The sequence below is a fragment of the Callionymus lyra genome, chromosome 4, assembly GCF_982586985.1.
Source record: "Callionymus lyra chromosome 4, fCalLyr1.hap1.1, whole genome shotgun sequence".
Lineage (NCBI taxonomy): Eukaryota > Metazoa > Chordata > Actinopteri > Syngnathiformes > Callionymidae > Callionymus > Callionymus lyra.
Window position 1 is genome coordinate 11,265,282 of NC_141821.1, and position 15,183 is coordinate 11,280,464.

Below are 15,183 nucleotides of genomic sequence, written 5' to 3' on the forward strand. Positions count from 1 at the left end.
TCTCGACAAAAATGACCTTGAGCAGAAGTTTCTGCCGCAGTTTTTAATAATTTTTATGACAAAAACGAGCATCTCATCTTTGCATCTTTGACAATTAAAATCAGGACCAGGTTGTTAGAAGCTTCTCTTGGAACCAAGAGTCCAAATAGTCTCAGGTGGAAAATAACAAAAACCACTTCCACTCTGAAGCGGCTTCAACGACGCGCTGCTGCCTCCAGGAGCGGAAACATCTATCGGACGCAGTTAGAACGTCTGAACCATCAGAAATAAAATGATTCTTCTGAAACGATAAAATCCACTCGTGGACATTAAAGAAGAAAAAGTATAAATACTAGTGTTTTAGTCGACAACATCCACATTAAAAACAACAAAAAAAATCTGATTCTCTTTAGTAATTAATAAGTTAAATGTTTGTGACTATCAGTGCAAAAATATCAAAGAGAGAGAAAAAAAAGAAAGGGGAAGCTGAGCAGTGTTTGTGCGTCGCCGTGGCGACAGCATCCAATCGAGGCACAAGTTCGGTTCCCGAACGTTCCTATCAGTCGCCGCCGTCCGGAGCTTCTGAATTGTGCGAGGACGTGTATTTTAACCGGAATCCACCTGGAGAGAACGAGGCATCGCGTTTAGAAAGCCGTAACATTATGACCCCCACCTTGCCTCGAGAAGGGAACCCACCTTGCTGGGAGGCGTCGGGCGGCTGGTTGCAGTCCTGGGCGTAGTGACCGCTGACGCCGCAGTTGTAACACGACACGTTCCCGTTCTTCTTGTTGATCCCGGCTCCCAGCGCGGCCGTGTGCATCATCCCCAGGGCGCCCGGGTACACGTGCTGGTACACCCGCTGGCAGAAGGACATGGCGGGCGCCATCTGCTGATGAAGGCTGTAGTTGGCGGCGACCACCGCCGCCTGCGTGCTCAGCATGTGGGAGGGCACGTCGGCGTGCCCCGGCGTGTGCAGGGGGCCGTAGGGCGGCGGGTGGGCGCCGGGGGGGCCGGCGGGGAAGAAGGCGGGCATGGCGGCCCCGTTGGCCTGGTGCGTGGCTTGAGCCTGGCTGAGGTAGTTGTTACTGCACAGGCTGGTGAGCTGGAAGAGGTGGGGCGGCACGCTGAAGACCGGCCGCGGAGCCGCTTGCAGCTGCGGGGCCGGGTAGTAGAGCGGCGTCTGACACCCGCTGACGCTGACGCGACCCCCGCAGTTGTTGTGGCAGCCGCAGGTGCCGCAGCCCAGCGCCTGTTGCTGGGGCGGCAGCGGCGGGTGGGGCGGAGCCAACTGCTGCGGAGTCTGCGAGGCCCCGGCCGAGGCGCTGCTGTTGCTGAAGGACAGGCAGTCGATGTGGGCCGTGCTGTGGGTGAGGGCGGGGCTGGGGCTGGGGGCGGGTCCCGGGGTGTGAGTGGGCACGGCCGGGGGGACGGCCGCCTGGACGTGCCCCTGAGACGCCGCGGGCGCCGGTGCCGCGGCGGGGGGGAGGGTGAAGGCGGAGGGGAGACCGGACGGGAGAGTGAGACCGGAGAGTTTGGTCTGGGGAGGGTCCAGGTGTGGTGCGGAGCTGGTCTGGTTCTGGCATGCAGGAGCTGGTTGAGAAGACGGGAAGGAGGTGGGGCCTTGAGATATGATGCCTCTACCTGGGGTCTGAGCCACAGTTGTCGAAGGGGCCCCGTCAGAGTCTTGGCTGTGACCCAACACGGTTTTAAACCTCTGGACCAAGGGGGGCAGAGCCGGACTTCCCGGAGGGAGGAGACCCATGGGGGTCATCCCCACGCTGGTCAGTCCCTCTTTTTTCTCCGGCTCCGATACCACCGCGGCACTGGGCACGACCGGCGGCAACAGAGGCATCTGCATCAGCAGGGGCCCGGAGGGAGACTTCCTGTCGTGGATGACGTTCTGGTTCTGTCGGGCCAGCGGCTCGGCGCTGCCGTTCGGAAGGACGTAGGGAACCGAGTGCATGAAGGGTAAGTGCGAGAACTCCGTCCTGGGAAGTGCGCCCGGCAGCCTCTGGCCCGGGGGGTTGGCGGACAGAGGCTGGACAGGAAACGCGGCCCCGGGGACGGCCGGGTCCGGGTGGTTGAAGAAGTGACTCGGACCTTTGCAGGAGTCGTCAGAGTGGCTGTCGGTATCTGCGGAAAGACACGGGCCGGGTCACGGCTCTGGACGTCAAAACGTCACGGGTGCAGTACCTTTGTTGTCCTCGCTGTTCAGGCTCCCGGCGCCTCGGTGCTGAGGGCTGGACGGCGAGCTGTAGCTTTCTGACGACGTCTCCCCGAACGTATCCGGACACGAGTCGTCGTCTGAAAACGATCCAGTTACTCCTGCGTCAACCTCCGCCGACGGAACCAGACTCACCTTTTCGTTTGTTCTGCGCTGGAACCAAAGTACCGTTGGTCACGTAGACGCTTCCCTTTGCTTTGTCCCTGTGGAAGAAACACAGTCTTCAGGTTCTTTCGACGTCGGGCGTGTCAAGGCCCATAGTTCGGTGAAGAAAAACACAACATAGAGCCTCCAGGTATGAAAAGATCATCATAATTCCTGATAAATCAGTTAAAATACACATTTAGTTCGGCCGCGACTTAACGCTTGAGTTATCTCGAAGATCAGAAAACAAATGTGTTTGGGGTATCCATTGTGTCGTCTCTGGGTCGAGGTGAACGACCTCCCTGGCTTCCAGAAACACATATGCAGTGATGGAGGTCGTCCACCTTGACCCAGAGACAACACAAGGGATACCACAAACCCATTTGTTTCGCATTGACCCTGAGATAATACAAGGGTTAAGACTAAGAGGGCTCAAGGATTTGGGCGTCTTGTGTGTTTGAGTTTGACCCTGGTTTACATCATGTTGTGAACTAGTGATGGGTTGATGAGGCTTCATGAAACAGCTGCTGACGTATCATGATACAGTGTCTTTTTTCAAGGCCACTAGATGTCACTCTTCGTTCAAAAAGGATCCCTGGTTTTATTGAATTAGTGGATCAGAGTCAAATATTATAAAGCAGTGACTACCTTTCAAAATAAAGACACTGTATCGTGAAACATCATCAGCCGTTTCATGAAGCCTCATGAAGCCGTCACTAGTGTAAGCGGATGCTGACGTACCTGTCGGTGGCCACTTTACTCTTGACTTTGTTCACCTGCTGGCTCGTCTCTCCGTCCTGTGGTTCGACAGATCGGTTTGATTGACACGTCAGACTAAGAATACAATGCATCACCGCCAAAGGAGGTTAAATAAACATCCAATTGCAAATAAAAAAGGACTAAGAAAGGTTCAATCACTTTGATGGTCAATAGATAAAGTGCTGCATCGTTGGCCCAAACAACTCCTGTGTGTTGTGCAAGTGAGTTCAATAGCACTCTACTGCCACCTGTTGTTCTACTAAACTCATTGCTATCGACGAAAAATAAATGTAGAGCCTCAAGACTACATTAAAAAATTACGCTATGGGTATAAATATTAATCCAGTCAAATATTTCTACACGTGTGTTTGACCAAAAACCAACAATCGTCGTCAGTAAAAAGTGGATGTTTTTATCCAGCGCTGAGGTCACGGCCGTGGTGCACAATAAACACAGCAGCAGAGGGAAGTGGTGTTGTTGTCACGGTGACACGTACGTGTGTGTGTGTGTACGTGTGTGTGTGTGTGTGACAAGAGGATGTGCTTCGTCAGCAATCTCTTGTGTTCTAAACATTCACAGAGTCTTACAGCAGCTACAGAACGCTCTCGTACGCGACACATGATCCGTCTTTTACTTGAAAAGTTGCTACAGCAAAAAATCAGAGTTCATAAACATAAAGTGAACCTTGACCTGCCCCCGTGACATCACAGAGCAGCGTGTCATGAGTCATCATGACCTGACATCCTCTTATCAATGACGTGGAGTGACAGCGCGCTCCTTTACCATTCAAGTCCTGAGCTATGGTTCGCCACAGAAACAGATTCTTCGGATCATTCACTCGCCTGCTCAACTTTGTGGTTGCTCCTCAGAGAGCAGTTCTTCTTCCTCCTCTCGGCTGGACCGCAGAGCTCGGCAAGGTGACCTCCTCTCCGGCTCTCTAGCTGGAAGCCTTTACCACTATAGAACGCATTCAGAACGAGGCTGTTTAATGGCCAAAGCTGCAATAATCCAGCGAATATATGGAGGAAACTCACCCCTGGCACGGACTTTTGGCTCCCTGTTTTTTCTTGTGTCCTGGAACGTACGAGTCTGGACACCAGACATCATTTGTAAATCAGATTATAAGACAAACATAGAGCACAAAAATATATACATAACAACTTATTTTTTGTTTTTTTGTATTGAGGCGAGAAATAAGAAATCCTTTCAAGACCCCACAGCACCAAAAACAAACTAAAATACTAAAAATGAGGAAACTAGTGATGGGTTAGTGACGCTTTATAAAACAGCTGTTAAGACAAGATATTAATTACAGGGATAACTTCAAAGTAGAAAAATATTAAACATACTAATAATAATAAAAAAAACAAGGTATCATGATATAGTGTTTTTATTTTAAATGGCCACTAGATGGCACTCTCTGCTTTATAAACTTTGTTGTGATCTACTAATTCAATTTTTTTTTGAGTGCCCTCTAGTGGCCATTCTAAATTAAGTGAGTGTATCACAATACCTGATCATCTGTTTCATGAAGTATCATCAACCCGTCACTAGAGGACAAGGTTTGGTGAAAACTCATCAACCAATGACAACAAGTGATCGTTTTAAACTCTTACTTTGTAGTATTGATGGATGAAGCTTAATGTTCGATCATTGATTTTAACAATGGCTTTATAATGAATAACAAATGCCTTCCGCCGGCCAAAAAAAAGTAGTTGGACTGTGGCAATTTTTATAATTTACAAATTAAAGGATTAAAACGAATAATTTCCAAAAGGTATTTTCCTAAAGGAATCAATAAAGTTATAGTTATCCATCTAGTAAACAATATATTTAGCGTCGTTGAAAATCTCCATTTCAAAAATATCCCGTTGCCTTCCTATGTTGTGTTGCCATGAGTTGAAATGTGATTTAAAACTTGACAAGATTATTAACGGCTGCCTTTATAATCCAACAGAGAGTGGTGAGCGATCTGTAGACCAGCACGTGGCCAAGCAAATATAGAAGTGACACATGAGGATGCCAGACTCAGCCGTTTCCAAATAGTCTCCCAAAATACACACTAGGTAGATTCTCGCAGAATAAACCCTGATGGCAGCGGCTCTGGTTAGTTTGTTTACACATTGGCTGGTCCTTGAATGCAACACTCGTACCTTCCTCCTGACTGGAAGCATCGGAACAGTCGACTTGAAAGGATTTACCTGCAGAGAGACACAGCTTGTTTGAAACGGGTCGAGGAGGTTATGACCGGAATGAGCAAAAAATGTATTTAGATCTTAAATAGTTTTGTGTCTCTAAACAACAAACAGCTCAGATAATAACACTCAGCCACCGCTTTTACTACACAAAGAAGTAAATAAACATAAAAAGTAGAGAGATAATGTTTGCCCTGAGCCTTTTAGAAAACATTCTATGACTTTTTTAGATTTTAAATTGAGAAACATTGCAATATTCACTTCATTCAATTGATTTTCTTACAATTTAGATTCGTATTTTACCAATTCTGGCATCTCCAGCATTGCATTTCACAAGTTAATAACAAACTCAAAGGCTGTTATTGTGATTTAACACGTTCTATACACGCCTGTAATTCACATTTCTGGAAGAATAAAGCAATCATTAAAAAGTCGGTGCAACTTAATTTGCAGGTCGTAACCTCAAACTGGTTTTTCAGTATTTGCTCTAAAAACAACGGTAATGTTTTAAAACTTGTACTTGCATCGGCAGTTTGGTAGTTTGGAAGAATATCTGGAGTTGCAGTTGAAGAAGTTGCACACGTTCCTCGTTTGTTTGAAGACAGAGGGAGCAGAGAGGAAACATTCCCTGGAGAAGGAAAAAAAAAAGAGGAGGAAATGAAAACAAGCCATTTATTGTTTTTGTGGGACACAAACAACACACTGTGTTTCACACAAACACAAGAACCACACAATCACTTCTGTTTCTGCGGCATCTTAACTAGCAATGGATCGATAAACCTTCATGAAGCAGTGTTCTTATTTCCTGGGCCCACTAGATGGCGCACTCTGCTCCGCAATATTTTGCTTTTACAGTTTTTTTTCCCAAAGCGAGGGCGCCACCTAGTGAGCTCCGGCACTGAAGAATGAAGCTTCATCAACACGTCCTGAATTGAAGAATCTGTGCTATTTCAGTTCAACTTCTTCGAAATATATTTAGCGTAGTTAATACTTCAGTTACATTTATGGCTACAATAAAAAGAAGCATGTGTCCCAAATATAAATGGATATTTCAAGCTCCAGCCTGAAATCAATAAAAAGAAAGACGGGATCACGAGCTGGGAGTGAGCTCAGTCTTGTTTTTTCAAAGTTTCACTTCTGATGAAACGAGAGAGAGACAGAGAGAGAGAGAGAGAGAGAGAGAGAGAGAGAGAGAGAGAGAGAGAGAGAGAGAGAGAGAGAGAGAGAGAGAGAGAGAGAGAGAGAGAGAGAGAGAGAGAGAGAGAGAGAGAGAGAGAGAGAGAGAGAGAGAGAGAGAGAGAGAGAGAGAGAGAGAGAGAGAGAGAGAGAGAGAGAGAGAGAGAGATCACATGTGGGGGTGGAGGCGGTTCTGTTCACTGAACAGCAACGAGGAAATGCAAAGATTAGTCCTCTTATATATATATTTTTTCACTGGCATGGACATGGTTTCTGTCTTCCAATGGAGTTTGTGCTACGTTTCGTTTCAACAGAAAGACACAGCAAGTCAGTGTTGAACCAACACAGAACAGAAACTACAACGTCAAGCAAGGAAATAACAGCCTGAGCTGTTGTTGTTTGATTTTCTCAAAGACGAGTGATTCCCGGCAGAACTGTCCTAATATTATTATTATTATACGATACCAATATCATACCTGAGGTTTTTCTCCGTCTCTCTGCTCTCGTGCTGCTCGCCCTGGTTCAAGAGTCGCAGGATTCCCTTTTCAAACGAATCAGTGCAGTGATCTTTAGGAAGCTATGGACAAAAGACACGAACAACGTTAACAAAAGATACTGCAGGGGTTAAAACAACATTCGACACTTGACCTCGACTGAAACTCATCAGTCACTTCCCTTTAGGGGAAGATGAGTCATTACCCAGACCACAGATTATTTTTAAATAGTCAAGTGGGATGTTGATGAAAACACACTTGAGTAAACAGAGGGTTGCGGAGACTCGCGGGTCAACATCATTTAAGATTCGATTTTAAGATGATCTGACGAACACTTACCTTAAGCAGGAAGTTCTCCAGTTCAAGATGAGTTTTGGTCACATTTGTGGAAGAAGAGTTGGACCACTTCACCTACAGAGAGATGGTATCGACCGTTACATTATGACCAGAGATCCAATATGGCGGATTCACAATGAAATCATCCGTCCAAGTGTCGGTCGGAGATACGACGTCGCGTGAACAAACGTTTGATTGGTCTCCAGGACTGGCAGATGGAGCGCGATCAGTGGAAGCGAGCGGCGCTTTAACGGTGAACCGGCGGAACAGTTTGTCTCCGCGCTCAATCTGTCGCTCGAGAATCACTTGGTGCTGGAGTCGATTGATAACACGGTTCCAAGATAACACTATAAATCATGTTGCTGTGCTCTTAAGAATCTCTCTGCGACACAGACATGCACGTCATGCACAGAGTACGCGAGACATGACCTACCTCGAAGCTGTACTCCTTGTCCAACCGTGTCCGAGTGATTCCTCTGAGAACGATTCCTTCGATATGCACCGCTGCAAACAGTGAACAATCAGGATAAATCCTTCGACGACGATCAAATGCTTCACAAAGCTGCATACATTTGGCACGATGCATCACTACCTGCCAACTGTTCAGCCTGCCGAGTTGGCAGAGATTAAAATATAGATAAAAGATGACAAAATAACTCTATTACTTTTTAAAGTAACACAAAATAGTCACAAGGACAAGCTCTAAAGCATGTTAGAAAATGGAGAATCCAACTAAGGCATTGAGGTGATATTTAGTCGGGAGACTTGTTACATTAATAGTTTATACAGTTTGCAAAACATTACTTATTGTCGCTTTAATACATTTCCAGAGTCAAAAAGAAGCACAATTGTAATCAACCTGAAAGACAAAAGTTTCTTATTCTTTATTAGGATGAACACTTGCTTGACACACAATAATACATTTCACTAAAACGTAATTACCAATAGACAATTTGTGTTCCCGAAACCCAGCATATTGTTTGGCAAAGCGTTGCCCCTTTTACTAGTAGAAACTAGATGTTCTCCACAGAGGAAGTGGAATCCAGGGACAGGGGATGTGAAGGAGGCTTTGGGTCGCTGCTTTTAAAGATTAGGACGGAGAGCCCTTCATTTATGATCTACTGTCAGCAGTACATCTTGCTGGGTTCACATTTTTAGTAGCTAGTTTAAAGTATAAAAAAAAAATGACATGTGAAGCAATTACGTTGTTTCTAAATAAATGTCTTATTGTGTCAGTTTTCCACTTGTATTTATTTCTTTAGATTTTTAATTTGATGTGGGACTATTTTTGATTTAATTCCCATATCACACGACCGCCAAAGACTTGTTTTAAACAGCCTGCAGTTTAGTCTTGTTGTTAGCTAACCAATGTGCAGATAGAAACAACAACCTGCTTAGGTAAGAATCTTGCTACATCCTTCTCTAGTCATATTAGCTGCTTCTCTCTGTGCTTGATCTCTACAGCTGGACCATGTTCTCTGCAACAGTTGCGATTTTTGCGGGTCATTACAAAACTACAAATTGTTTGGACCTGCTATAGTCCTCTAAGTAAGCTTCTTCTTTAAGGCAGGGAGGAGTACATAGTGGTATGCAACAACCCTTGTCTTTAGTTATACACATAGAGTTTAGAATTACACTAAATGAAACGGCTTATTTTAGCTTGATTTCTAAATGCTTTACCTTCTCTTTGCGCCGCCCAACGTGGGGATCGTCGGCTCAGTCGAGGAGGGTGTGAGTCAGAGCTGTCACCGAAATCCTGAGAGGGCAGGTAATCCACCTTCTGGCTCAGAAGTTCCTGGAAGAATACGACAGCTGGTTATGATTACAAGTCGGTCAGAAGCGAACACACGGAATATTCTTCTCGCGGAGTTGCAAAAATTATATTAAAAATATATGAAATGGCAATTACATTTATAGAAAAAATGATCTAAAAACATGGTGTGGTTTAAATATGACCTTCTTTTACTTCTTAAACAAATACAGGGCGATCCAAGAACTTGTCAGTTCAAAGATTGAGCTGTAAACATAGATGGTACAGACTCAAGAATTAACTCCATGACCCATCAAGAATCATACGTCCGTGTGGCGCCTGCTCTCGGTCAATGGCAACAGTCATTCAGAGCGCCGCTTCTTAAACAGGCAAACACATGGTCATTGTGGTCGTTACAAAACACAGCTTATCCACGAGCCGGAACTTCAAATTTACCTCTAGAGGGACACGTGACAGTTTTCCTGACATTCTATAAAACAATGGGGTTGATCTACTTGAGGGAACAACTCATTTCCGGTTTCACGGATGAATATAAAATGTAAAATATCAATAGGTAAAATTAGAAAGAAACAAAGAGGCAATTATAGCTATAAATAAAAAAATGTGACCAACTAGAAAACAGATCATTAATTTACACAGAATTAACCTCTCATTTTGTCCAAATTCCTTCTCAAGCTGCTTATCGTTCTCAATTGTGAAATCCGTCTGGATTTTAGAACCAACTCTGGACGTTTCAAAGGACAATTGAGAAACGACTGAGACGATTCCATCAATGTCGACGTGCCGTCGTATTATTATTATTATTATAGCATCTTATTTCAGGTATTGACTCGTTCGTTTGTTTAGATAGCAGCTGTTAGCATCTGCTGAATGAGCGGGGGAAACCTAAACAACCCATGTATGCGAGCCAAGCCTGTATTAAGTAGAAAATGTTTTGTGTAATTGTGATCTCTCGTGAACGGTTCGTTGGTCGGCGGCGCATCCATCAGTGTCATGTTGCACATGGTTAGAGCAGCAGAATGAGATCAGCGCATGTTGCCAGTTCAATTGATGAGAGCAAAAAGTCAGGAAACCTTTTTTTTTTTTCAAGGTTTATACTTTTCTTATAACATGTTCAACTTGTCAAGCGTTTATTATTATTATTTCTTTCATTTCCAAATGTTTGTTGTCCATTACACTTAATGACGTAAGTTAAGGAATGACAATACTTTAACTATTTAACTACCTATTCAATAAAATAAAGTTTTTCTTAAGGCAACTCTTTTCCAGTAGCATTAACAGTGTTATCGAGCCAGATGTTTTGGTTTTGTTCTTACTTTAAGGGGCTTGTTTGTTGTGCCCTAGTGACTTTTTTTTCTTGGTAACTGGTTTGCTATTTTGGGTCCTGGGTGACATGATCTCATTCTGTGTCGTCTGCAGATAAATGTGAAAGAACATGTTTCCATCAGCTGTGTTCATAAGAGATTTAATACAATTCCAGCTTGTTTATCTCTGAATTGGTTAAAGCAGGTTCTGACCACGACAAGAGAGGTGGAGATATAGACCTCAAGGCTCTACATTAAAATGCTAAAAGAAAGAAAGATATTAAAAAAATAAATTGTTATTTTTTATGTTAAGATATGAAGTCAGTTTTATAGTGATGTATTGTGCACTTACTTTTATTGAAGAACTATTTTGCCATATTGAATAATTGAGCCCATTGTTTCATTTTAAGATAATCCAAAAGTGATTTGTTTCAGTTTCACTTATTTAGAAATAGGTAGCTTTTAACTTTCTGTTTCAGCTAATCCAATGTGTTTGCTCGCTTTCTTTCCACTTAGATGATGTTTTGTTGACATTTCTTATCGGCGAGGCAAAGATTAGCTGAAACCACCGAGTCAACAGTTCATAAACATACCAACCCAATTCAAAGGCTGAATAAATGACCAATTTCCGATCCGGTAGCCAAGAAGGAAACAGTTGTGAAAACTGAAAGGTAGACGGGAATTCCGATGATAATTAAGGTTGGAAAGAGAAAAACATCATTTAAATTTTTTAAAACATTGTTCTCCTTAATTGGTCGCGTTTTATGCATTTCTATTATTAATTTTGTTTCAATTATTCCTACATTTCTGTCTGAATAAGAGACTACTGTGGTTCCATATGTATAAATAGAAATAAATGTATTTTAAAGTGAGAAAAAAACTATCCTATAAATGTATATATAACTGTATACCAAAATACACAATTAAACAATCTGCTCTTCACAATCGAAAAAGGAGGTTTAAAAGTTGCTCTTTTCGCTGCCATTAGATAATATTCATGCTACAGTTGATAACCATTATTAAAGCTAGCATTTGTGTATTACGGTCCTATTATTAGACAATTTGACCTCAATTCGAGAAAGAATGTAAGCCTGTTGGAGTCACATAATTTAGGGCTTAGCTCCTCATTTGTGGAGAAACTGAAATATAGGACTTGTTTAACAAAAGTTTCAGCTCAGCTTAGAATCAATTGTTGCTTTTATTATAGAGTAAAACAAGACATTTATACACAAGTCCACTAAAAATGTGATTTGTTATTAAACCAGATCCAAACTAAGGACCACATGATGAAAGATAATAAGATAATAATATACATATAAGACCTAGTTCTCTCGTGAAAAATGGGGCCAAACGAAAGCCACTAAAAAAAAATCCAAAGAAAACATAAAGCAACCGAGAGAATACAAGTTCCTGTACAATATACATGGTATAAATACTTTCAAAGTACTTTTTTGAGGACGATACTGATTAAAATATTTCCAAGATGCCCAATACCTTCATCTTGGTGTCTTTTTTACAACAATACGTCTTTGAATTTAAGAGTAACAGATTAATTTGGAAAAAAAAAAAGTATTTTGTTTGTTTTAAGTAAATAACATTTTTGACATGTGTAAATAGTAGTGGTATGAATGGCTTTTATTAATGTAATCTTTTATTTATTTAATTATTTTCGAAGTTACCTGCATGTGTAGTAAACAATGTTAACTTCTTATTTATATACTTTATTATTGAATTCCAAAAGTATCTACACTTGGGTTTACATGTTATTTGTATTGTTAAACATATTCCTGATATGCTTGAGTTTTAGTTTCATATTTCTTTACCGTTATTATAAAAGAGGATCCATGTTTATTTCTGAGAAACTCTTACCGTGGTCTGGCTTCTCAGCAGACTTTGACGTCTCTCCTCCTCCATGGTCATCTGGAGTTTGTCCAGTTGTCCGCGGACCGTCTCCCGCTGGTGGAAGTGGAAGGCCGGGTGCAGCGAGGCCATGGTGAAGAGCAGCACCAGCTGCTCCAGGGGTCCCACCGCCGCCTCGTAGCCGCGGCACGACAGCCCTTCCCGGCCCGCGGCGAGCCCCGACCGAGTCAGGGTGTAGTCGTGCTTCTTGTAGAACACGGCCGGGTCCACCCGGCTCAGGATCCGGAACAGGATCCCGGCGCACTCCCTGCTGTCGGACCCGAGGAGCGACAAGTAAACCAGGAGCTTGGACCGAACCACCGGGTCCACGACGTCCGTCAAAACCCCCAGATCGCCGGGACTGTTCGCCCGGTGCTCGAAGTCCCTCAGGACGTGACAGTCCTTCCGAGCCAGGTCCTCCAAGTAGGACCCGAGGAAGCGGAGCTCCAGGGACTGGCACATATGCAGCAGCCCGCACACGAACTCGACCCGCTTGGCCGGGTTGAGGTGGAGGCCGAACCACTCGAACACCGTCTCCTCGTCCAGTTCCGACGAGCGTAGCCGGGGAGCGGGCGCCTCGTCGGGCGAAGGAGGAGGAGAGACCGCCCCGGGGATCCGTCGGTGGTTCCCCCGGACCAGGGGCTCTTCCTCGGCTGTTTCCTCGCCTCCTTCTTCGCCCGGTGTCACCAGCAGCTTCATCTTCAGCATTATCAGAACCACCCGAGAAGTCGAAGCGAGTGTTTTTCCTACATTTTTTTACCTCCGGTCGTGAGGCGGGGACGCGCAGGTGTTCCAGCGGCGGGACGAGGAGCGACTGACGCGGCGACCAGATTCCACAGTGACGCTCTTCTTCTTCTACTGCCCCCGTTACAAGTCGGGGGGTTCTCGCGACTGGCCGCTCTGCTGCCACCTGTCGACGGACCAGTATGGCGACATGCTGGCACTGGAGAGCAGACAGAACCATCTGGAGCAGAACAGAGAGTGGACTTCAGATGGTTCTGGGGGGGGGGTCTAAACTCCGAAAACAGGGCCCATCAGAATAATAACGATATGAAACATTATACATTTAAACGTATGGCTTAGTTTGTATTAATAGTTATTTATATATTTATGTATATATATAGATATCCTGGTCTGGAAAGGCGCTATATAAATAGAGATTATTATTATTATTATTATATATATGTTTATTTTTTTACTGTGCACTTTTGTTGGGGGTACAAAGTAAGAATTTCATGGTACGTAGTACCTATGACAATAAACCCTTTGAATCTTGAATCTATTTTATTATTTTATTCTCTAATGATACAAAAAAAACATACTATTTTGTGTTTACAAAACTGCAAATAGAAGTTTCTGTTACTGATTTATTCTTCATTGGGGAAATATAAAGAGCAGAACAGAGAGTGGACTTCAGATGGTTCTGGGGGGGGTCTTAACTCCGAAAACAGGGCCAATGTGTTTCCTCAGAATAATAACGATATGAAATATTATACATTTAAACGTATGGCTTAGTTTGTCTTAATATTTTAAATATATAGATATAGATAACAATAATAATAATAATAATCTCTATTTATATAGTGCCTTTCTAGACCAGGGTCACAAAGCGCTTTGACAGCCATTCACACATACTGATGGGAGTAGGCTGCACACACGCGCCAAGTCTGCCATCAGGAGCAATCGATAGTTATTTATATATGTATGTATATATATAGATATATATGTGTTTATTTTTTACTGTGCACTTTTGTTGGGGGTACAAAGTAAGAATTTCATGGTACGTAGTACGTATGACAATGAACGCTTTGAATCTTGAATCTTGAATTTTATTATTTTATTCTCTAATGATACCAAAAAAAAACCATTATGTTGTGTTTACAAAACTGCAAATATAAGTTTCTGTTTCTGATTTGTTCTTCCTTGGGGAAATATAAATTGTCAGAGCAAATCACAAAGAAATATTAAACATTACACATAAACTATAGGGCACCTAATTAATTAATGATGTGTTTATACACTTATTCAGCAGCAGTATTTAGCAATGTTTTCAAAGATTTAGCACATATTTGTTTCATTAACATGAAACCATAATCATAAATCCAAAATCAAATGTAAGTAAGTAAGTAAGCAATTTTTATTTGTATAGTGCTTTTCCAGACCAGGGTCTCAAAGCGCTTAAACAATCAAAAAAATACTTAATAAAGTATATACTTTAAAGGTCAAGATAAAACTGATAATACAACAGGAGTTCCAGAAGATCAAGGAAAAGCCTGAAGCTAAATGTTAAATGTATATTTAAATGTTAAATCTAAATCTGAATGTTAAATATATATCTTACTTTTAAGTCTAAATGTTAAATATATATATATCTAAATACACAAACTATATTAAGACATGCAGTGCAAGTGTTTGTTTTTTAAATTATAAGAAATATTAATAATACACTGCCAATAAAAATGTCTGTTTCTGATTCTTATAATGAAATGAAAAACATGAAAAAGTTGATAATAAGTAAAATAATAAATTAGTACACATGCACACACTAAAGAAGTACAAAAGTGAGGGTACATAATAGATTTCTTGTTATAAATTAACCTGACAGCAGGAAAGAGCGGTGGAATCTGAGTATTTTGCAGAATAAGAAAACTTTTATTGCCACCAATTGTAGCAACACAGAAACTTGTGGTTTCATGAATACATTATAAAAATAATCAATGAAATTAATACAATAAAACAAACAAATAAAGAATGATTAAACAGAATACATCACTTTTAAAACGGAATACAACGTATTTTATATCAGGTCAACAATAAAGCACGTCTGTGACTTGTTTGTAAAAACACAAAATACCTTATCAACTTTTTTGTTTTAACTTTTAATGGTTCATTTTTGACATTT

General features: G+C 42.4%; 1 protein-coding gene across 2 annotated transcripts; it reads right to left on the reverse strand.

Annotated features, from left to right (window-relative positions):
• Positions 1-12: 12 nt before the first annotated feature.
• Positions 13-13,119, reverse strand: zcchc2 (zinc finger, CCHC domain containing 2). 2 transcript variants are annotated; one of them, XM_087788780.1, is made up of 14 exons: positions 12,252-13,119; positions 8,988-9,102; positions 7,741-7,811; positions 7,311-7,382; positions 6,954-7,054; positions 5,826-5,929; positions 5,260-5,307; positions 4,141-4,180; positions 3,949-4,063; positions 3,089-3,144; positions 2,339-2,406; positions 2,173-2,283; positions 676-2,112; positions 13-600 (listed from the first exon to the last, which is right to left on the reverse strand). In XM_087788780.1, the coding sequence occupies exons 1-14, from the start codon at positions 12,987-12,989 to the stop codon at positions 539-541; spliced, it is 3,138 nt and encodes a 1,045-aa protein (XP_087644906.1). In that variant the 5' UTR covers positions 12,990-13,119; the 3' UTR covers positions 13-538. The 2 variants fall into 2 exon arrangements, with proteins under 2 accessions (XP_087644906.1, XP_087644904.1); XM_087788778.1 differs by having other exon boundaries at positions 4,141-4,195.
• Positions 13,120-15,183: the final 2,064 nt, after the last annotated feature.

Coding starts and splice junctions, on each gene's coding strand:
- zcchc2 (XM_087788778.1), bottom strand. CDS start 12,989: ATGCTGAAGATGAAGCTGCTGGTGACACCGGGCGAAGAAGGAGGCGAG. Junction 5,930..6,953: donor GAGACGGAGAAAAACCTCAG/GTATGATATTGG, acceptor TTCCTTCTCCAG/GGAATGTTTCCTCTCTGCTC. Junction 5,308..5,825: donor CAAACTACCAAACTGCCGAT/GCAAGTACAAGT, acceptor GTCTCTCTGCAG/GTAAATCCTTTCAAGTCGAC.